This window comes from Amphiura filiformis, chromosome 4 (assembly GCF_039555335.1).
Source record: "Amphiura filiformis chromosome 4, Afil_fr2py, whole genome shotgun sequence".
NCBI classification, from domain to species: Eukaryota; Metazoa; Echinodermata; class Ophiuroidea; order Amphilepidida; family Amphiuridae; genus Amphiura; species Amphiura filiformis.
In genome coordinates, this window is record NC_092631.1 from 33,893,854 (window position 1) to 33,916,102 (window position 22,249).

General features: G+C 35.8%; 6 protein-coding genes and 1 pseudogene across 6 annotated transcripts; 4 read left to right on the forward strand and 3 right to left on the reverse strand.

Annotated features, from left to right (window-relative positions):
- Positions 1–1,509: 1,509 nt before the first annotated feature.
- LOC140149784 (histone H3, embryonic) lies at positions 1,510–1,920 on the reverse strand. Its single transcript, XM_072171831.1, has one exon. The coding sequence runs from the start codon at positions 1,918–1,920 to the stop codon at positions 1,510–1,512; it is 411 nt and encodes a 136-aa protein (XP_072027932.1).
- A 1,209-nt stretch (positions 1,921–3,129) lies between these two features.
- Positions 3,130–8,116, forward strand: LOC140149785 (histone H2A-like; annotated as a pseudogene).
- Positions 8,117–9,573: 1,457 nt separating this feature from the next.
- On the forward strand, positions 9,574–9,887 carry LOC140149786 (histone H4-like). The gene is given in 2 exon segments (XM_072171832.1): positions 9,574–9,702; positions 9,705–9,887. Coding segments are annotated over 2 exon segments (312 nt in total).
- Positions 9,888–10,873: 986 nt separating this feature from the next.
- Positions 10,874–11,239, reverse strand: LOC140149787 (late histone H2B.2.1-like). The gene has a single exon (XM_072171833.1). The coding sequence runs from the start codon at positions 11,237–11,239 to the stop codon at positions 10,874–10,876; it is 366 nt and encodes a 121-aa protein (XP_072027934.1).
- A 2,348-nt stretch (positions 11,240–13,587) lies between these two features.
- Positions 13,588–13,998, reverse strand: LOC140149788 (histone H3, embryonic). Its single transcript, XM_072171834.1, has one exon. The coding sequence runs from the start codon at positions 13,996–13,998 to the stop codon at positions 13,588–13,590; it is 411 nt and encodes a 136-aa protein (XP_072027935.1).
- A 1,189-nt stretch (positions 13,999–15,187) lies between these two features.
- LOC140149789 (late histone H2A.2.2) lies at positions 15,188–15,550 on the forward strand. Its single transcript, XM_072171835.1, has one exon. The coding sequence runs from the start codon at positions 15,188–15,190 to the stop codon at positions 15,548–15,550; it is 363 nt and encodes a 120-aa protein (XP_072027936.1).
- Positions 15,551–20,329: 4,779 nt separating this feature from the next.
- On the forward strand, positions 20,330–20,968 carry LOC140149790 (histone H1, gonadal-like). Its single transcript, XM_072171836.1, has one exon. It carries the CDS (start codon positions 20,384–20,386, stop codon positions 20,966–20,968), a length of 585 nt encoding a protein of 194 aa, XP_072027937.1. The 5' UTR covers positions 20,330–20,383.
- Positions 20,969–22,249: the final 1,281 nt, after the last annotated feature.

The window sequence follows — 22,249 nt, forward strand, 5'->3', positions numbered from 1 at the left end:
ACCGGGTAAGCAACAACAACAATATCAAAAAGCAATTATTTGTAAATCGAATTTGGGATGAAAATCAACAAGACAGACTTAGCAGGCCTACAAATTTCTGAATTATATAAAGTGAAAAACAATCAATCACGATTCACTGCACTCAGCGAATCAATCAAATAAAACTAAAAAAGAAAGGAGCAATAAAGAATAAAGAAAAAGTGAAAAAGAGAAAGAAAGAGAGAGAAAGAAAATGAACGAAAAAGAAAGAAAGAAATGAAAAAAAAAAGAAATGAAAAAAGAAAGAAAAGAGGAAAGAAAGAAAGAAAAAAAAAGAAAAGAGAAAAAAAAAGAAAATTCAGCCACACGGAGACTCGAACCCACAAAAATAGTTCATATTAGATTCCCAGTCCAACGCTCTATCCACTGCGCCATAGATCAGCTTACGAAATTGACTGTTCTCAAAGCGGATGATATAACTTTAATTGGATGCAATTAGGCCCCTATACATGATGATTACAATCGCGTCCGCATTATGGCTCTTAGAATAAACACGCATGTCGGCGCTGAAATTTTGAACGAACTGATGGAGGAAAATCTCGTTTTTTGCAAAACTAGCTCAATTTGGAGTGAAAATCCAATGGAATAGCAATTGGCAGAATGTTGAGAAATAATGTAGGTATTCAGATGTCTAAATTAACGTCTCGTAATCAAGATATCGATAATTTCACAAACCAGCTTTTTCTCAAGCAAATTCTCCAAAATTTTCCCCAAAACGGGCTTTTAAAATTTAATCGGTACTGTATTTGGTTCTTCCCCATGGCAACATTATTTCTTTGATCGATTTGTAATACAATACGAAAAAGAAGAAAACAATCGCTCGGTGTGGATTTATACGGAGCGCACATTAGAAAAAAACCTCATGGAACGTGTTTTTGATCTTGTGAACATGGTGGGTAAAAATGCTTTAAACGAAGGATTTTCAAATTTATTCTAATAATTTGTATATAACACACACAAAAATGTTAAGCTACATCCAATGCACCAACATTTCACTCGCTGCGATATTTGATTACTGAGAAAACTATGTTTTAGAGAACAACTTTATACGTCTTTTATACGTTTTTTATACGTCTCTTTGTGTAACCTTAATGTTTATTTCCTCTCAATTTTTAATGATACCATTTGAAATTATGATGTTATGATATACCATTTTAATGAGAACATTAACAGTTCTTTTACTTTTAATTTGTTCAAGGCTATTTTCTTTTACACGTGTTCTTTTTTTTATCACAATTGTAGGGCAGCTTCTTTGACAATTTTCTCCTAAAACAAAATGTTTCTAAAAGCATAATGAATAGTTATAAACTTTGTTTACCCTGATTAGAATGATACAAATTTAAACCCTTATTATTTGGTTGCTTATTGCTAAGATACATTTTGTTAAATAAAAGCACATTGTCATATTCTCTTTTTGAGTATTTGGTGGCTCTGAAAAGAGCCGGTTGTTTGTTGTCAGATAGACAAGATTTAAGCGCGCTCGCCACGGATGCGACGTGCAAGTTGGATGTCCTTTGGCATGATGGTCACACGCTTGGCGTGGATGGCGCACAAGTTGGTGTCCTCGAAAAGACCGACCAAGTAAGCTTCGCTAGCCTCCTGGAGAGCCATGACGGCAGAGCTCTGGAAGCGGAGCTCAGTCTTGAAGTCCTGGGCGATTTCACGGACTAGACGTTGGAAGGGGAGCTTGCGGATGAGGAGCTCGGTGCTCTTCTGGTAGCGACGGATCTCACGAAGAGCCACGGTTCCTGGCCTGTAACGGTGAGGCTTCTTGACGCCACCGGTAGCTGGGGCGGATTTGCGAGCTGCCTTGGTGGCCAGCTGCTTGCGTGGAGCCTTGCCTCCAGTAGATTTGCGTGCGGTTTGCTTGGTACGTGCCATTTTCTCGAATCGTTTTCACGAAATGATTTCAATTCTGAATATTCGTTTGCCTTATATACACTTTGTGAACAAAGGCTCCGGAGTCAAAATATTGCGCTAAAATGAAATCAGGAATATGATTGGCCAAGTAAATAAGCAACCTGATTGGACAACTAAGTAAGATATCTGATTGGTCTACAATGTTGGCGCTTATTGTAAAGATGGATGAGTCGATTGAAAAGTCGATACCAAACGTTGAATATTGGCTCTGATGGAAATATTACACTTAACACTTAGGTAAGAAAAATAGAAAGATCCATGCCTCACAAAAAGAGTTTCTAGCAATGTGGCAAAATTCCTGTAACTCATGAAATATTTCAAAATTGAAAGTTTTCAAAGTGGTCTATTAACGAGAAAAAACATTAGCTACTAGTATATGTTGATCCTTAATACTCCTACTATGACAAGATATTGACTGCAGGATGAAAGCTTTAATTCGTTCGTGTATTAAACAAAACCCCTATACCATGTATACGATATCAAAATTGGTTCTAAATTCAAAAGGCGTACACATAAGAAGTCTGCATTAAAATCTAATTTTAATTTAGGAAATAGTCTTACTTCACGTAAACATTCATTTGTCGTAAATTTTAGTACTTGATGTATACATTTGTACCAATCCCGTCATTTTCGGAAATATGGACCAAAATAATCAAAAATTCAAAACGCTTATCAATTCCGATTGATACATTTATTCATTAACTTTGTTAGATACCAGTCAATTACATTACATGTTTTGATCAATGCCACTCCCTGATTGGTCAAAATAAGGATACTAAATTCCACACCAAATATATAAAAGAATTGTTCTTATTTCTTTGGTTATTCATTTTGCATCGACATTTAGCATCATTTTTAATAGTATAGTTTACATTCGTACTACTTCCGATTACGTTGCGTCTTCGTAGATATGTAAAACATTGGCAAAACGTTTTTTTTAATGAAAGTAGTTGGCCAAATGTGTAGTCATTTTACTTTATCAATACGCCAATATGTTACGAGTATGCACCAGTCAATACTAAATCTACGTTTTGATCAATGCCACTCGCTGATTGGTTGATGTACAGAGAACTAATCCCTTGTGAAACTTCGGTAGGATCCCACTAAAACACATATAAAGAGACTTGAAAATTTTCTAAGTTATTCATTTTGTACAACACTGAACAAAATACAATTCATCATGTCTGGACGTGGTAAAGGAGGAAAGTCAAAGAGCAAGGCTAAGAGCCGCTCATCCCGTGCAGGACTTCAGTTCCCCGTTGGCCGTGTGCACCGCTTCTTGAGAAAGGGCAACTATGCCAACCGTGTTGGTGCTGGTGCTCCAGTCACTTGGCAGCTGTCATGGAATACCTGACCGCTGAGATCCTTGAGTTGGCTGGCAATGCTGCCCGTGACAACAAGAAGACCAGAATCAACCCACGTCACTTGCAGTTGGCTGTCCGTAACGATGAAGAGTTGAACAAGCTTCTCGGAGGCGTGACCATCGCTCAAGGCGGTGTTCTGCCAAACATCCAGGCTGTTCTTCTGCCAAAAAAGAAGTAAACTGACTTACTAGTTTACACATGTAAAGGCTCTTTTAAGAGCCACCATATATTCCAAAAAGAGATCTTGAGCTTGTAAACTTCCTTTGTTTGTTTTAAATAAGGCCTAGGCGTTTTGATTTTTCGAATTATGATATTCTTGACTTGTTCAAATAACATACCTGTTAGTTTGTCGCGAAGTATTGGCCTATCGGCACAAAACATTATTTTAAAAAACAATGGAGGGGGTTGGTTCATTGGGTATAATATTTTGAAGAAAAAAAAGAGTCATTGGGTATACAATTCCAAAAAAGTGGTTATCGGGTAGAAAATGTGGAAAAAATCGGGAAAATTTCTACGTACTTCTTGTTCTAAATCTCTCAAATTTAAAATAAAAATTTACTGAAATAATTATTATTGTGGCATTTTGATGGTACTATTATAGAAAAAGGAAGCAGTGGGTAGCCGCACCTACAAAAGGGGGTCATCGGGTATGACATATTAAAGAAGGTGGTATATTCGACTTCCAAAAAGGGGGCTATGGACAGGCACACATATACCGTCACTTATAAAGTTGAGCTGATAATAATCTGGTGTTAGGATAAATTTCAATTCGAATTAAATAGAGATTTTTAATTTACAGTTTTTCATACTCAAGTTTTATATTAACAGGTGTAGGTTTCAACAATCAAATTTTCAGGCCTTTTTTAATTTAGTTAAAATTTAATTTAAAATTGCATATAAAATTGCAGAAAAAAAAAAAAAGAAAAGAAAAGTTGAGAAACCACTTTAAGAAATTTTCATTTAACATCTCACCTCTGTTTCAGAAAAGTGAATCTTAATTGGTTTTTATTATTCATCTTTATTTTTCAATTTTTACCCCTTCTGAATTCACTGATCACTCCCACTCAAGTTTCAAACTGCCCATGTAAACCATGTAGCACATTGCGGGCTATTGATCAAAAACTATAAACATCGATTTATCGAAACGTATGTATCTTGTGCCTCCCACGTTCTATAGTATGTGTTTTTTGCTTTATTATGTAGGCCCTTTAGTTTAGTTTACATATATGTTCTCATGCTTCATCTGCATGTACTTTCCAGGTGGTTGGGATTTGTTGCTGTTATAGTTGTCTGTGTTTTTTGTTTATTTGCTTCGGTGTGTTTGTGCGTTTGTCTAAGAAGACCTAGCAAATACAGAAAGTTGGAAATCATTGGCAAACGGTTGCCAGAAAACGTTTAAATGTCGGGTTATATAAAGGGTATAAAACATTTTCATAACATTCAAAAACATAATGTTATCTAAGTGTTGACAAAATATTAGGCAAAAATTTTTGCAAAAATATTTAACAATAACATTTTAAAAATAATGTTGTAGTGTGTTTTCATACAAAACGTTTTAAAACGTTTTCATTACCAGTATATAACCCGACAATTAATGTTATTAAACTGTATGTTTTTATCAAAACCAAAACCCCCAAATATAACCTGTTTAAAACATTTTTAAAACGTTTTGTGTTTGCTGGGGAGTCTGCTTTTTTGGTTTTATATTTTTCTCTGATCGTTATTACAACTTGACTCGTCTTTTCAATGTTGGTATGTTGTTTTGAAACCTTGTATAAAAAATGATCATGATGTTGATGTATTAAAAATAAAGACATACAAAAAAAAATATGCAAAGACAAAGAAAAGCCTGAAATAGTACATGGTACTTATCTCTCCTCCTTTCTCCCTCCGCTCTCGGTCTTTCTACCCCCTTTCACTCAATTCCTCTCTATCTCTCCCCCCACTCACTGACCCCCTCGCGTCTTTCTCGTTCTCTCGTCATGTGGATATACATGTATTATCATTTCAATTGATTGTTGCAAAACGCTTTTAATCAAATTTAAAGCATGTTTAAGATTGTGACGCGATAATATTTCGACCTATTTTGGCCTATCCATAACGTGGACAAATTGGACACTAACATAGTAAATTAATGTTATACAAAAATAGCGACACAAATCTTTTGACAATTTAAGCTTTGAACCTCCAACATTAAAGTTTTCATAATGATTTTAGTATTTTGATGTACGGGTAAAATCTATTGTTTTATGTTAGTTAATAATCTATTGTATAATATTAATTGATCGTCTTCGTGATTCCTCTTCTAGCTTCCGTAACTAGAATAAAAATAGGCGTGTTTACCATTATAGGGCCTGCTGGGGTGTGTGATTGATATCTTTGTCGGGGAGGGCGGGGGGGGCGACGAGGGGGGGCGACGAGGGTGTTGCTCGAGATGCAGAACACTTACCCATTTAGGGTAATCATCAAAATTAGGGACACATATTTGAGGATTAAAACAAATAGATGTTTTAAAGACGCGCGCGTTCGTTTTACGGTGCGAATTTGTCTCGGAGAAATTTACCAATTCATTTCTTCCCCAATTTATATTTTTAACAAAAATATCGGTCAAATTATATGTTTTAAAGGCATTTTGGGTGGAATGTGTGATTCACTGATTAACACTTTATAATTTAGGTTTGTCAACTTTCGATCATCTCAAGCTTATTTTGACTGATTTTGAGTCGGAGAGCGAAGAGGAAAAACTAAATTCCGCCTTTGATTTCAAATTCTTTGCATACACTGAGACACACTATTTTTTTACCTTTCTATAGGTCGATTTTACTTTTCTAGCATGTGATTGTCTAATTTTACACCTATCATTTTATGCCTTATAATAATTTCTCATGTATTCTTTGTTAATAATTTGGCAGAAAAAAGCATACGTCATCGACAAATCTATCAGATGAAATACCGGGTACAATCGCAAATAATGTTTATTTTGCACTGAATGAATTTTCCAGATTTTCTAATTCAATAATATTAAAATTCAGAAGTAGAGGAATAAATTCTTTTACCATTAGCTGTAAAAAAATTTGACAAGTTTAATTTCGAGCTATAATATGAAATTTCATTTAATATTCTAAATACCATTCTGAACTAAGCTCCTGCACCTCAAATCCTGCTTGTACCTCTTTTCAAGCAAAGGACCGTAAACATTATTAAATTCTAATCGAATATCATTTCATAATCTTTACATTTTATCATGAAATAAAGCCGATCCATGTCTTTTTTTCTCAAAATAATCAAGAAGTGATAGGTAAGATGTTCCACAATCCACCACGTTGCCCCTGGCTATGACACTGTCTGTTAGTAATACGGTGAAATAACCATGCGTGCTCGAACCAAGTTTGTTTTATACCTATCGTGAAATCACATGTCGGCACATTATGCATTGCCATGATAAAAATCTACTTTTTATTCAGTTTTGAAAAATGTTAACCATTAGCTTATGATATCACGATGATATATTTTCAACGAAGAAATCAAATCGTTTGTTATCCTGCAAAAAGGAAAAAACCAAAGCGCGCTAATATCAGACGATGTCCGCCTGACAAGGCAATAAGAAATGGCGCAATTCTGGTGATAAGCGTTTTTGTAGTCACCTCTTTAAACCTTCATATCTCAAGAAAACAAACATAACAGCACTATCCTTTTACAAGGATATACTGCCTATATATTATTTTTGAACATGCATTGACATAATATTGAACAAAATAATATTCTATTGGTGAAATTTGTAAAAATTTGGGGAGAAAATCTGCACTTTGAAGAAACAAATGACAAAATTTGCTTAAATTTGCTGCAATCATACTTAATGTCACAAAATATATTATTGCTGGAAAGCTTTTGATGTCAGCAAGCTAATAGCATCAAGAAAATTTTAATTTATGTATGCCACGGAGTCATAAAAACCATTTTAAACAGAGTCACTAGCACAATTTCTTAGAGATTTTGATAAAAACAGCGATGTATAAAGAACGCGGGCTGTTGTGATCGATAAAAGCAAGTGATTACAAGCACGTCCGCAATACGTCAATAAATATACTCTCTAACCGAAGCTTAGTCATTTACAGATTGTCTGTATCCCTGTTTGCACGAACGTTTCTCATTTTGAGTAGCAAGCCACGTACAACTTCATCATGGTTCAACAAAAGAAGGCGGCTGCCAAGAAGCCAGCAGCTCACCCAACATACCTTGTCATGGTACAAGCAGCCATTGTAGCTCTTAAAGAGAGAGGTGGTTCATCAGCTCAGAAGATCAAGAGCTACATTGCCGCCAACTACCTGGTCGACCCAGCCAAGATGAAGGCTCCTCTTAGGGCCGCCCTTAAGAAAGGAGTTGCTAGCGGCGCCCTCGTGCAGGCCTCTGGCAAGGGAGCAAGCGGTAAATTCAAGCTTGGCAAGACGACCGACTCTGCAAAGAAAGCTAAGGCCGCAGAACGCCGCAAGGCTGCCAAGGCAAAGGCTGCAGCAAAGAGAAAGGCGAAGCGTGAGGCTAAGAAGCAGAAGGCCGCTGCAAAGAAGGCTGCTGCCAAGGCCAAGAAGGCAGCAAAGAAGTCCGCAAAGAAGGCAAAGAAGCCCAAGAAGGCAGCAAAGAAGGCAAAGAAGCCAGCCAAGAAGGCAGCAAAGAAGCCAGCCAAGAAAGCAGCCAAGAAGCCAGCAAAGAAGGCAGCAAAGAAGGTAGCAAAGAAGCCAGCAAAGAAGGCAGCAAAGAAGGCGGCACCCAAAAAGAAGTAAACAGCTTACATCAAGCAAACCTAAAGGCTCTTTTAAGGGCCACCCAAATTTTCAAAAAAGAGAAAATGAGTTTTGTGTCAAACATTGTATTGCTTTTTAAATATTGAAAGTTGTTTTGCCTACATAATAAATATACATGGCAAAGTAAGAAAGTATGCGGTCCCAATTTTTTATTTATTTATTTATTTATTTATTTATTTATTTATTTATTTATTTATTTATTTGTTCTTATTATTTACAAATCATTTCCGTTAAGCACTGATCTCACATGCAACCCATACCTTTTCTGTTCATTTGAGTTAATTTGCCATTAAAGATGCTTAAATATCGAAACTTAAATATAATGTCAGGCTACTGCGGTAAATAATAAAATGGCGCTAATTTTTCACTAATAGCGCGAAATGTTCTACTAATGTAAACCAATCTATTATTACTCCATTTACCGATATCTTAAATTGATCACAATATAGCCAATATTGATCCCGGTCCTAGATCTCAAATATTATAGTGGACAACCATATTCGCTCTTGTATAGCGGAAATTTGGGATATTTTTTTTATCATTATTACAATTAATAGGCTTTTTTAGAATATTGTGGAATTCAGAATATCCCAAACGCAAATGTATTTATGCACGCCGGAATATTTCTGATGCGGCAATATTCAAATATCCAAAACAAACAAACAAACAAACAAACAAAACAAACAAAAAAGTAACGAGGAATGTCCTCCTGATATCAAATATTTTAGAATATAATACAAATTTAACCTTTAACAGTCCTCAAAGTAAACATTATAAATCTAATAATATGTACTTACACTGTATGTAGTTGGCATGAAAAGCCGACCATCATATAAAAGTTTTAACCTTTTGTATTTAATATACGGTATACATGAAGTTTCCCAAAAGACCTAACATTTTTAGGTGTAAATTTTCAAGGTCTTTTATGAAATGATGTTTGCCTACACCTAGGGTATTTGCAATTGTAAACATCATCTGGATCAAACACGGAAATAATATATCGTGAACCTGAGACTTGATTAAGTATAAAGAAGCGACAAATCTAACGGAGAAGGGAAGTTGATTCCACAAGGGAACAGTGCTCTGGAAATAGTTAAGCATATGAGACTCGGGTTTACACATTCGGGTAGTGATCGCGCGATAATCTGGTTGTGTGAGGACTCTGATCAGATTAGTTGAATTGCACATAACATTTGTCCTTTGGGGTTGTAGGTAGCTGTATAATTATACAAATCGCATGAGCTAATAAAACATGATCGAAATTTGATCAGTAAGTCTTTAAGCAGTCGATATTTTTTAGCTTATTCATTATTAACGCGGGTAAGTGTTAATGCGAAATGCCTATCGCCCTCTACGATAGGCACATTTTCCCTACAACGTCCGCAATGAACCCATAAAAGGGGTATATTTTGAACCACATTCATCATTTCTTGAACTGACAAGAAAGCATAATGTCTGGACGTGGTAAAGGAGGAAAAGGACTCGGAAAGGGAGGCGCCAAGCGTCACCGTAAGGTGTTGCGTGATAACATCCAGGGTATCACCAAGCCTGCTATCCGCCGTTTGGCTCGCCGTGGTGGTGTGTCAAACGCATCTCTGGTCTTATCTACGAAGAGACCCGTGGTGTCTTGAAGGTGTTCCTCGAGAACGTTATCCGTGATGCCGTAACATACTGCGAGCACGCCAAGAGAAAGACCGTCACAGCAATGGACGTTGTCTACGCTCTGAAACGCCAGGGACGTACTCTGTACGGATTCGGCGGTTAGATTGTTACGTCTTAATTAACACAAAAACGGCTCTTTTAAGAGCCACCACAACTTCTAAAAAGAGACCTATTGGCTATTTATGTCAAAACTGTGTTATCCATGAATACCGCAGGTAATATTTAAATTTTACAGCTACATTATTCGCATATAATGAATTGATTGATTATTATAGTATCCTTGTTAACCAATACTATACATCCAAGAAGGTACAATAAGGTCTTTAATATTCACTTTGTTTGTTTGATTGTTTTAATAATTATAATCGATATTCTGTTATTTTTAAATGTTAAAAAGTTTCGCGTCTTTGTGAAAACGAAATAAACATTTATGCATGTCATTTTTTGGTAGATGTTTGTTTCATAACAGTGTGAATAACTTAACCATAGGTCTGGGAATTGCACAATTTGAATTAATTCATAGATTTTCGGTAAGATGCACAAAGCTAATGAAAATGACAATCTTTATATAAAAGTTCCCAGTTCATTTAAAAATATGCTCAAACCTATCAAGAAAGTTTTTTAATGGTATCTTATTCAATTTTGCTAGATCAATTATTAATATTGTAATTCATAACGTTCCCGCGATTCGATTCCTTGTTGTCATATTTATACGAATACCAATGTTATTGATTTAACTACATGAATTGATTACGGATATCAAATTATGGCAACACAAACCAAATGTTTTGGCGGGACCTTTTCTTTTGACAGAATATATTCATCATGGTTATCAATAATAAGGGTTATGTAGTTCTAAATGTTTCGATTTTTTCTAACAATTTTTTATGATTACAAAAAACGACCGACTGCATAAATTACCCCTATTATATAAAATAAGTTTACTCTCCAAGCATTTACCATGTTTACTTTTATATCAAAATATGATTATAAAAAGTGAACTGAGTTATCACCGAAACATGCCAATATCTCTTTTGAAGATATGGTGGCTCTTAAAAGAGCCTTTGGGTTTGATAGTCGGTACACTATTTACTTGGAGGTAGTGTACTTGGTGACAGCCTTGGTGCCTTCGCTCACGGCGTGCTTGGCCAGCTCACCAGGCAAGAGAAGACGGACAGCAGTCTGGATCTCGCGGCTGCTGATGGTTGCCTTCTTGTTGTAGTTAGCCAAACGGGAAGACTCGCCAGCGATGCGCTCGAAGATATCGTTGACAAAGCTGTTCATGATGCTCATTGCTTTGCTGGAGATACCAGTGTCTGGGTGCACCTGCTTGAGCACCTTGTAGATGTAGATGCCGTAGCTTTCCTTGCGGCGTCTACGCCTGGTGCCGGTTGCTGGACGGCCCTTGGCCTTACCGGCCTTCTTTGCTCCCTTTCCGCTAGTCTTGGCAGGCATGTTGTCGATTAAGTTTCTTCAACACAGAATGACCCGTCCTAAAATAAACACCGTATGTATATTATTGCGTATGCAAATTAGGGATCCTACAGCTACAAGTACATAATAACAAAATATTGATTCCAGAAATACAAAATTGATTAATCTATTGCCGGGGGAAAAGAGGAAAGAAAACAAGGAAAAATGTTGTTGAAACTCATGCAGCTTCAAATTTGTTGACAGTTTTTACAGGTTTTGGGATTTGACGTGAATTTGTGTTATCTTTTAATAATTATAGACGATTCTTTAATACTTCATTGAGCTCATACGTCTACCTCAAAATAAATAATCTGAATTCGGCAGTCTCAATTTGCTCTGGTCTCGGGCTCTGGTAAAAGACGTTGACATTCTGATAAGTATAATAAATCGGTATTGGCTGTACTTTTTTTTTATAGAAATAAAATATTAGAGTAAAACTCAAGTGAACAAAATTACTTGCATATTGAACCCATTGAACCAAATTTATATCGAGAGCGAAGGGTATGGGTCTCTACATGATATAGATTTATATAGTTCATATTGATTTTCAACGGTCTTTTCGTACCGGGAAAATAAAATAAAATTTTGTGTATACATTTAAGGGAAGTTATATCTGTTTAAAACAAAACCCCTGTTGATCAAGGTTTGTGCATAATAATTCGTGCATGATAATTTTATGCGGAAGAAGGCAAGTTTAATATGAGCATGAGCCTGTATATAATTTGACTAACGCACCTCAGAAAAACTGCCAAACAAAAAACAAATGACTCAGGCAACCCACATACAATCCCGCCCATCCACGCATCCACAACGGCACCCTATCTCTCTCCTCCACCGGCATACAATGTTCTTATTCACTACAAGTCATAATCAAGTCGTATGCCAGATATACACAATTGATTTGCGTAAGGGCTGCAAAGAAAAAAGTAAGTTTAGCCTAAGTAAAATGATTTATTATGACTTTTACCATTAAATTAAGTCCTGGAGTAAAACGAAATAAAAACAAGGAAATAAAATAATTTAAAAACTTTTGTTGTACAACTATAAAAGCATTTTAGAGTTTATTACTCATCATTATTGTAAATACCGTATACCAAATATAAGTCGCAGGGGCGTTGCTTTAGTACTTGAATTTAGAAATCTTAGGGTAATAGATGATGTTCCTGCAAAGATAATTACCTATTTTGTCAAAAGTTTCACCAAATGTAATTGACTGATAAAACATAATACTAAACGCATAATATGAAATCTGAATACAATGAAACTGGGAATGAAACCAACACCCAGAGCATGCACGGTATAGATCTGTGAAGTTCCAATTGATTTATAATGGTCTTTTTGCGCCAGAACATACAATTATAGCGCGAACAGTTATTGGTATTCTCATAGCAAAGAAACATTACAATAAAGTACCACATGTACGCTCCAATAAGCACTGTGTAAAATTATGGACCGAAATTTTAAATCTGCGTTAACATGGTTAATCTTCTATTAACATGTCACCTCGTAGCCACACAAATATGTTTTAATGTTTTGTATGATAAAACACTGCAAAAATAGTTTGAAAAATGTTATCAAAATGTGATTGTAAAATATTTTGCCAAACATTTTTGCACTAAAATATTTGTCAACATCTACATTTAAACGGTTTCTGTAAAACATTTGGTAGTTGCTGGGCTATTATTCAAAAATTTGAACATCGATTTTGAAGGCAAAACGATGCGCCAAAAAGTATAATAAGCAGGAAGAAATGGGCTATTCCAGCTGAAATCCATACACCCCCTTTGAGAGACATGACCTTAATCTTCCTCACAGGGAGTGTGAATTTTAAATGGAGTTACCTGAATGAATGACTCTATTTGAAATCCACATCCCCTGTGTGGGAGATTAAGGAAAATGGAATAGCTCAATGTTTATTTCCTCTCAATTTTTAATGATGTCATTTGAAATTCTGTTGTGATGATATACCATTTTAATGAGAAAATTAACAAAGTTCTATTACTTTGAATTTGTTCAAGGCTATTTTCCTTTACTCGTGTTCTTTTTTATCACAATTGTAGGGCAGCTTGTTTGACAATTTCCCTAAAATAGAGTTTAACAAAATGTTTATAAAAGCATAATGAATAGTTATAACCACAATATTAAACGTTTAACGATTTCGAAACTTTGTTTATCCTGATTAGAAAGATACAAATTTAAACCTTTATTATTTGGTTGCTTTTGCTTTAAAAGATACATTTTGTTAAATAAAAGCACATTGTCATATTCTCTTTTTGGAGTATTTGGTGGCTCTGAAAAGAGCCGGTTGTTTGATGTCAGATAGACAAGATTTAAGCGCGCTCGCCACGGATGCGACGTGCAAGTTGGATGTCCTTTGGCATGATGGTCACACGCTTGGCGTGGATGGCGCACAAGTTGGTGTCCTCGAAAAGACCGACCAAGTAAGCTTCGCTAGCCTCCTGGAGAGCCATGACGGCAGAGCTCTGGAAGCGGAGCTCAGTCTTGAAGTCCTGGGCGATTTCACGGACAAGACGTTGGAAGGGGAGCTTGCGGATGAGGAGCTCGGTGCTCTTCTGGTAGCGACGGATCTCACGAAGAGCCACGGTACCGGGCCTGTAACGGTGAGGCTTCTTGACGCCACCGGTAGCTGGGGCGGATTTGCGAGCTGCCTTGGTGGCCAGCTGCTTGCGTGGAGCCTTTCCTCCAGTAGATTTGCGTGCGGTTTGCTTGGTACGTGCCATTTTCTCGAATCGTTTTCACGAACTGATTTCGATTCTAAATTAGGTTGCCTTTTATACACTTTGTGAATAAAGGCTCCGGAGTCAAAATTTTGCGCTAAAATGAAATCAGCAATATGATTGGCCAATTAAACAAGCAACCTGATTGGACAACTAAGTAAGATGTCTGATTGGTCTACAATGTTGGCGCTTATTGTAAAGATGGATGAGTCGATTGAAAATTCGATACCAAACGTTAAATATTGGCGCTGATGGAAATATTACACTTATGTTAGAATAAATAGAAATTTGAAACGGTAGATATGTGCCTCAAAAATGAGTTTCTAGCAATACAGCAAATTTCCTGTAACTCATCTTAGGTAACATTAGGAGAAAAATTTAATATTTTTCAAACTGGCCTATTACGAGAAAACACATTAGGCACATGTTGACCCTTAATACTCCTACCATGGCAAGATATTGACTGCAGGAAGAAGGCTTTAATTCTGTGTAGAAACAAAATCCCTAAACGATTTCTAAATTGGTTCTAAATTCAAAAGTCGAAGACATAAGAAGTCTGCATTAAAATAGTAAATTTTAATTTAGGAAATAGTCACTTAAAACATTCATTTGTCGTAAATTTTAGTACCAATCCCGTCATTTCCAAAATATGGACCAAAATATCCTAAAAATAAAAACGCTTACCAATTCCGATTGATATACTTATTCACTTAATACTTTGTTAGATACCAGTCAATTACACTACATGTTTTGATCAATGCCACTCGGTGATTGGTCAAAATAAGTATTCCTTGTGAGACTTCAGCAGCAGCGCACCAAAATATATAAAAGAAATGTTCTAATTTCGTTTTTTGTTCATTTATATCAACATTGTATTATTAATTTTGTACCACTTCCAGTTACGCTGCTTCTTTGAAGACGTGTTAAGAAAAACATTACCAAAACTAAAAAAATGAAAGCAGTTGGCCAAATGTGTAATCATTTTAGTTTATCAATACGTCAATATGTTACGAGTATGCACCAGTCAATACTAAATCTATGTTTTGATCAATGTCACTCGCTGATTGGTTGATGTACAGATAACTAATCCCTTGTGAAACTTCTGTAGGATCCCACTAAAACACATATAAGGACTTGTAAATTTGCTAAAGTTATTCATTTTGTATCGACACTGAACAAAATACAATTCATCATGTCTGGACGTGGTAAAGGAGGAAAGTCAAAGAGCAAGGCTAAGAGCCGCTCATCCCGGGCAGGACTTCAGTTCCCCGTTGGCCGTGTGCACCGCTTCTTGAGAAAGGGCAACTATGCCAACCGTGTTGGCGCTGGTGCTCCAGTCTACTTGGCAGCTGTCATGGAATACCTGACCGCTGAGATCCTTGAGTTGGCTGGCAATGCTGCCCGTGACAACAAGAAGACCAGAATCAACCCACGTCACTTGCAGTTGGCTGTCCGCAACGACGAAGAGTTGAACAAGCTTCTCGGAGGCGTGACCATCGCCCAAGGCGGTGTTCTGCCAAACATCCAGGCTGTTCTTCTGCCAAAGAAGAAGTAAACTGACTCACTAGTTTACACATGCAAAGGCTCTTTTAAGAGCCACCATATATTCCAAAAAGAGATTTTGAGTTTGTATAACTTCCTTTGTTTGTTTTAAATTAGGCCTAGGCGTTTTGATTTTTCGAATTATGATATTCTTGGCTTGTTTCAAATAACATACCTGTTGGTTTGTCATGAAGTATGGGCCTATCGGTACCAAACGTTATTTTAACAAACAATGGGAGGGGTTTGAGTCATTGGTTATAATATTTTGAAGAAAGGGGTCATTGGGTATACAATTTCAAAAAAGGGGTTATCGGGTAGAAAATGTGGAAAAATGGGGAAAATTCTACTTGTTCTAAATCTCCCAAATTTACAATACAAATTTGCTGAAATAAGGAATTTGCAAGTTTCCGCATTATTTTGTGGCATTTTGATGGTACTATTCTAGAAAAAAGGAGTCATTGGGTAGCCGCACCTACAAAATGGGTCATCGGGTATGACATTTTAAAGAAGGTGCTATATTCGACTTCGAAAAAGGGGGTCTATGGACAGGCACATACCGTCACTTATAAAGTTGAGATGATAACAAGCTGGTGTTAGGATAAATTTTATTTCGAAATAAATAGAGATTTTGTAATGGAAAGTTTTTCACACTCTGTCTCAAGTTTTATATTACCAGGTGTAGGTTTCAACAATCAAATTTTCAGGCCTTTTTAAATTTAGTTAAAATTTAATTTAAAATTGCATATAAAATTGCAGAAGAAAACCCCGTAAATTGGGAATAAGAAATTTTCATTTGACATCTCACCTCTGTCTCAGAAGAATGAATCTTATATTTTTTTTATTATTTATCTTTATTTTTCAATTTTTTACCCCTTCTGAATTCACTGATCACTCCCACTCAAGTTTCATGTAGAACTATACTAGTTCTAGTTCCTCGAAGGTGGGTGGGGGGGTTGAGGGTGCGCGAAGCGGCCAACGAGGCGCTTGCATGTCAGAGAGGGGTTGTCATGGTCCCATACAGGCACTGAACAAGGCCTAGTTTCATGCTGCCCATGCAAACCATGTAAACGGCCTGTGTGTTCACTTCCTAACTCATTGCTGGGATATTGATCAGAAACTATAAACATCGATTTATCGAAACGTATGCATTTTGTGCCCCCCCCCCGCGTTCTAGAATATGTGTTTTTGCTTATATTAGGCCCTATAGTTTTGTTTACATGTATGTTCTCATGCTTTTTCTGCATGTAATTTCCAGGTGGTTGTGATTTGTTGCTGTTATGGCTGTCTGTGTTTTTTGTTTATTTGCTTCGGTGTGTTTGTGCCTTTGTATTGTTTGTGTGGGTTTCATTAAAATATTTGTCTATGAAGACCCAGCAAACACAGAAAGTTTTGGACATCATTGACAAAAGGTTGCCAGAAAATGGTTAAATGTCGGGTTATATAAAGGGCATAAAACATTTTCTTAACATTCAAAAACATTTTTGATACCTTACTGCAAATATTCTAACATAATGTTATCTAAGTGTTGACAAATATTTGGCAAAAAATGTTTGCAACAAATATTTAACAATAACATTTTAAAAAGATTGTTGCAGTGTGTTTTCATACAAAACGTATTAAAACGTTTTCATTACCAGTATATAACCCGACAATTAATGTTATTAAAATGTTTTTATCAAAACCAAAACCCCCAAATTATTTAATACTTGGTCTTGCTTTTTATATTTTTCTCTGATCTATATTACAACTTGACTCGTCTTTTCGATGTTTGTATAGTGTTTTGAAACCTTAATGATCATGATGTTGATGTATAAAAATAAAGATATGCAAATAAAAATATGCAAAGACAAAGAAAAGCCTGAAATAGTACAGGGTGCTTATCTCTCCTCCTTTCTGCCTCCCCTCTCGGTCTGTCTGCCCCCTTTCCCTCAATTCCTCTCTATCTCTCTCCCACTGACCCCCTCTCCTGTCTCACGTTCTCCCGTCATGTGGATATACATGTAATATCATTTCACTTGATTGTTTCAAAACTCTTTTAATCAAATTTAAAGCATGTTTAAAATTATGACGCGATAATATTTTGACCTATTTTGACCTATCCATAACGTGGACAAATTGAACACTAACATAGTAAATTAATATATAAAAAAATAGCGACACCAATGTTTTGACAATTTAAGATTTGAATCTCCAACATTTAAGTTTTCATAATGATTTTAGTATTTTGATGTAAATGGGTAAAATCTATTGTTTTATGTTAATAATCTATTGTCTAAAATTAATTGATTGTCTTCGTGATTCCTCTTCTAGCTTCCGTAACTAGAATAGAAATACGCGTGTTTACCATTATAGGGCCTGCTGGGGTGTGTGATTGATATCTTTGTCGGGGGTGGGGCGGGGGTGTGGTGGCGACGAGGGTGTTGCTCGAGATGCAGAACACTTACCCATTTCTAAGGTTAAAGCCATATTATAACATTTGCTGAGGAGAACGCCCTAAATGTTTTTTTTAAAATTCTGGTTTTTACACGATTGTAATGTACTTTAGTCAATAAAGATACTCTGCAAAAATCAAGACTTTAGGTGCCGTAGTTTTGTCAAAATCCGAGATTTTGAATAAAACGATGGAACCGGCGTTTATTATTACGATGGAAATATTAGTCGAACACATATGCACAGTACATACACGGTGTGCGGGATACACATACACACACCCCGAGGATCGTACCGTATTACAACCGCGGGAGTAACATGCATGGGCGTTGGTAGTAAATTCCAATTTTCTATGCTTTACCTCACTTGTTCGGCTCAAAATTAAAAGGGGACATCTGACAGTAAAAGCTAACATTTTATGGAAAATATATACTAATCTATTTTTACAGAAATGTTATAATATGGCTTTAATCATCAAAATTAGGGGCGCATATTTGAGGATTAAACTTAGGCAAAACAAATAGATGTCTTAAAGATGCGCGCGTTCGTTTTACGGTGTGAATTTGTCTGGGAGAAATTTACCAATTCATTTCTTTCCCAATTTATATTTTTAACAAAAATATTGGTCAAATTATATGTTTTAAAGGAATTTTTGGGCGGAATGTGTGATTTACTGATTAACACTTTATAATGTAGGTTTGTCAGCTTTCGATCATCTCAAGCTTATTTTGACTGATTTTGAGTCGGAGGGCGAAGAGGAAAAACTAAATTCCGCCTTTGATTTCAAAATCATTGCATACACTGAGACAAACTACCGTAAAACCCCGTCTACAAGCATATATAGTGTTTTTTATAAAAGCTTAATTAATTCGAAGCAAGCGTTAATATACCAGTACAATAGATCGGTCTTAAAATAATACTTGTTTGTATATGCTTGGATCCGTAATTTATTTGCTCAAACTCCATAATGGCGACTGGATTAATGTAGCTTTCATCAGAAGCACACTATATGCTTGTAGACGGGGTTTTACGGTAGTTTATACCTTTCTATTATAGGTCGATTTTACTTTTGTAGCATGTGATTGTCTAATTTTACACCTATCATTTTATGCCTTATAATAATTTCTCCTGTATTCTTTGTTAATAATTGGCAGAAAAAAATATACGTCATCGACAAATCTATCAGATGAAATGCAACCGCAAATAATGTTAATTTTGCACTGAATGAATTTGCCAGATTTTCTAATTCAATAATACTAAAATTCAATAGCAGAGGAATAAATTCTTTTACCATTAGCTGTCAAAATATTTGACAAGTTTAATTTTAAGTTATAGTATGAACTTCCATTTAACATTCTAAATACCATTCTGAACCAAGCCCGTGCACCTTGAAACCTTTCTTCTACCTCTTTTCAATTAAAGGACCGTAAACATATTAAATTCTAATCGAATATCATAATTTATTGTCATAATCTTTACATTTTATCATGAAAAAAAGCCGCTCAATGTCTTTTTTTCTCAAAATAATCAAGAAGTGAGAGGCAAGATGTTCCATAATCCACCACATTGCCCCTGGCTATGACACTGTTTGTTAGTGATTGACGGTGAACCATGCGTGCTCAAACTAAGTTTGTTTTATACATATCGTGAAATCACATGTCGGCACATTATGCATTTCCATGATAAAAATTTACTTTTTATTCAGTTTTGAACAATGTTAACCGTTAGCCTATGATATCACGATGATATATTTTCAACGAAGAAATCAAATCGTTTGTTTTCCTGCAAAAAGGAAAAAACAAAACAATGTAAGCGCGCTAATGTCAGACGACGTCCGCCTGACAAGGCAATAAGAAATGGCGCAATTCTGGTGATAAGCGTTTTTGTAGTCACCTCTTTAAACCTTCACATCTCAAGAAAACAAACATAACAGCACTATCCTTTTACAAAGATATACTGCCTATATATTATTTTTGAACATGCATTGACATAATATTGAACAAAATAATATTCTATTGGTGAAATTTGGAAAAATATGGGGAGAAAATCTGCACTTTGAAGAAACAAGTGACAAAATTTGCTTAAATTTGCTGCAATCATACTTAAAGTCCCAAAATCTATTATTGCTGGAAAGCTTTTGATGTCAGCAAGCTAATAGCATCAAGAAATTTTTATTTAAGTATGCCACATTTTAAACAGAGTCACTAGCACAATTTTTTTTGAGATTTTGATAAAAACAACAATGTATAAAGAACGCGGGCTGTTATGATCGATACAAGTATGTGATTACAAGCACGTCCGCAATACGTCAATAAGTATACTCTCTAACCGACGCTTACGTCATTTACAGATTGTCTGTATCCCTGTTTGCACGCACGTTTCTCATTTTGAGTAGCAAGTCACGTACAACTTCACCATGGTTCAACAAAAGAAGGCGGCTGCCAAGAAGCCAGTAGCTCACCCAACATACCTTGTCATGGTACAAGCAGCCATTGTAGCTCTCAAAGAGAGAGGTGGTTCATCAGCTCAGAAGATCAAGAGCTACATTGCCGCCAACTACAAGGTCGACCCAGCTAAGATGAAGGCTCCTCTCAGGGCCGCCCTTAAGAAAGGAGTTGCTAGTGGCGCCCTCGTGCAGGCCTCTGGCAAGGGAGCAAGCGGTAAATTCAAGCTTGGCAAGACGACCGACTCTGCAAAGAAAGCTAAGGCCGCAGAACGCCGCAAGGCTGCCAAGGCCAAGGCTGCAGCAAAGAGAAAGGCGAAGCGTGAGGCTAAGAAGCAGAAGGCTGCTGCAAAGAAGGCTGCTGCCAAGGCCAAGAAGGCAGCAAAGAAGTCCGCAAAGAAGGCAAAGAAGCCCAAGAAGGCAGCAAAGAAGGCAAAGAAGCCAGCCAAGAAGGCAGCAAAGAAACCAGCCAAGAAAGCAGCAAAGAAGCCAGCAAAGAAGGCAGCAAAGAAGCCAGCAAAGAAGGCAGCAAAGAAGGCGGCACCCAAAAAGAAGTAAACAGCTTACATCAAGCAAACCCAAAGGCTCTTTTTAGGGCCACCCAAATTTTCCAAAAAGAGATAATGAGTTTTGTGTGAAACATTGTATTGCTTTTTAAGTTTTGAAAGTTGTTTTGCCTAAATAATAGAGTATACATGTTAACATGGCTAAATAAGAAAGTATGCGGTCCCAAGTTTTTATTTATTTATTTATTTATTTATTTATTTATTTATTTATTTATTTATTCATATATTTATTTACTTATTTATTTATTTATTTACTTATTTATTTATTTATTTATTTATTTATTTATTTATTTATTTATTTATTTATTTATTTATTTATTTATTTGTTCTAATCATTTACAAATCATCTCCGTTGAGCACTGATCTCACATGCAACCCATACCTTTTCTGTTCCTTTGAGTTAATTTGACATTAACGATGGTTAAATATCGAAACTTAACGAATATAATACCAGGCTACTTTGGCAATAACAAAATGGCGCCAATTTGTCACCAATAGCGCGAAATGTTCTACTTAAGTAAACCAATCTATTATTACTCCATTTACCGATATCTTAAATTGATCACAATTTAGCCAATATTGATCCCGGTCCTAGATCTCAAATATTATAATGGGCAACCATAATCGCTCTTGTAAATCGGAAATTGGGGATATTTTTATCATTATTACTATTAATAGGCTTTTTTAGAATATTGTGGAATTCATAATATCCCGAACGCAAATGTATTTATGCACGCCGGAATATTTCTGATGCCACAATATTCAAATATCCAAAACAAACAAACAAACAAACATACAAACAAACAAACAAACAAACAAACAAACAAACAAACAAACAAACAAAACAAAACAAACAAAAAAGTAACGAAGAATGTCCTCCTGATATCAAATAATTTAGATATTTTGAAATTCGCGAATATAATAGAAATTTTATGGAAAATTTACATTTTTGACCTTTTTAAAGGTCAAAAACAGTCCTCAAAGTAAACATTATAAATCTAATGATATGAACTTACAGTGTATGTAGTTGGCATGAAAAGCCGACCAACATATAAAAGTTTTGATCTTTTGTATATAATATATACATGAAGTTTCCCAAAAGACCTAAAAATTTTAGGTCTAAATTTTTAAGGTCTTTTATGAAATGATGTTTGCCTACACCTAGGGCATTTGCAATCCGGATCAAACACGGAAATAATATATCGTGAACCTGAGACTTGATTAAGTATAAAAAAGCGACAAACTTAGAAGGGATGTTGATTCCACAGTGCTC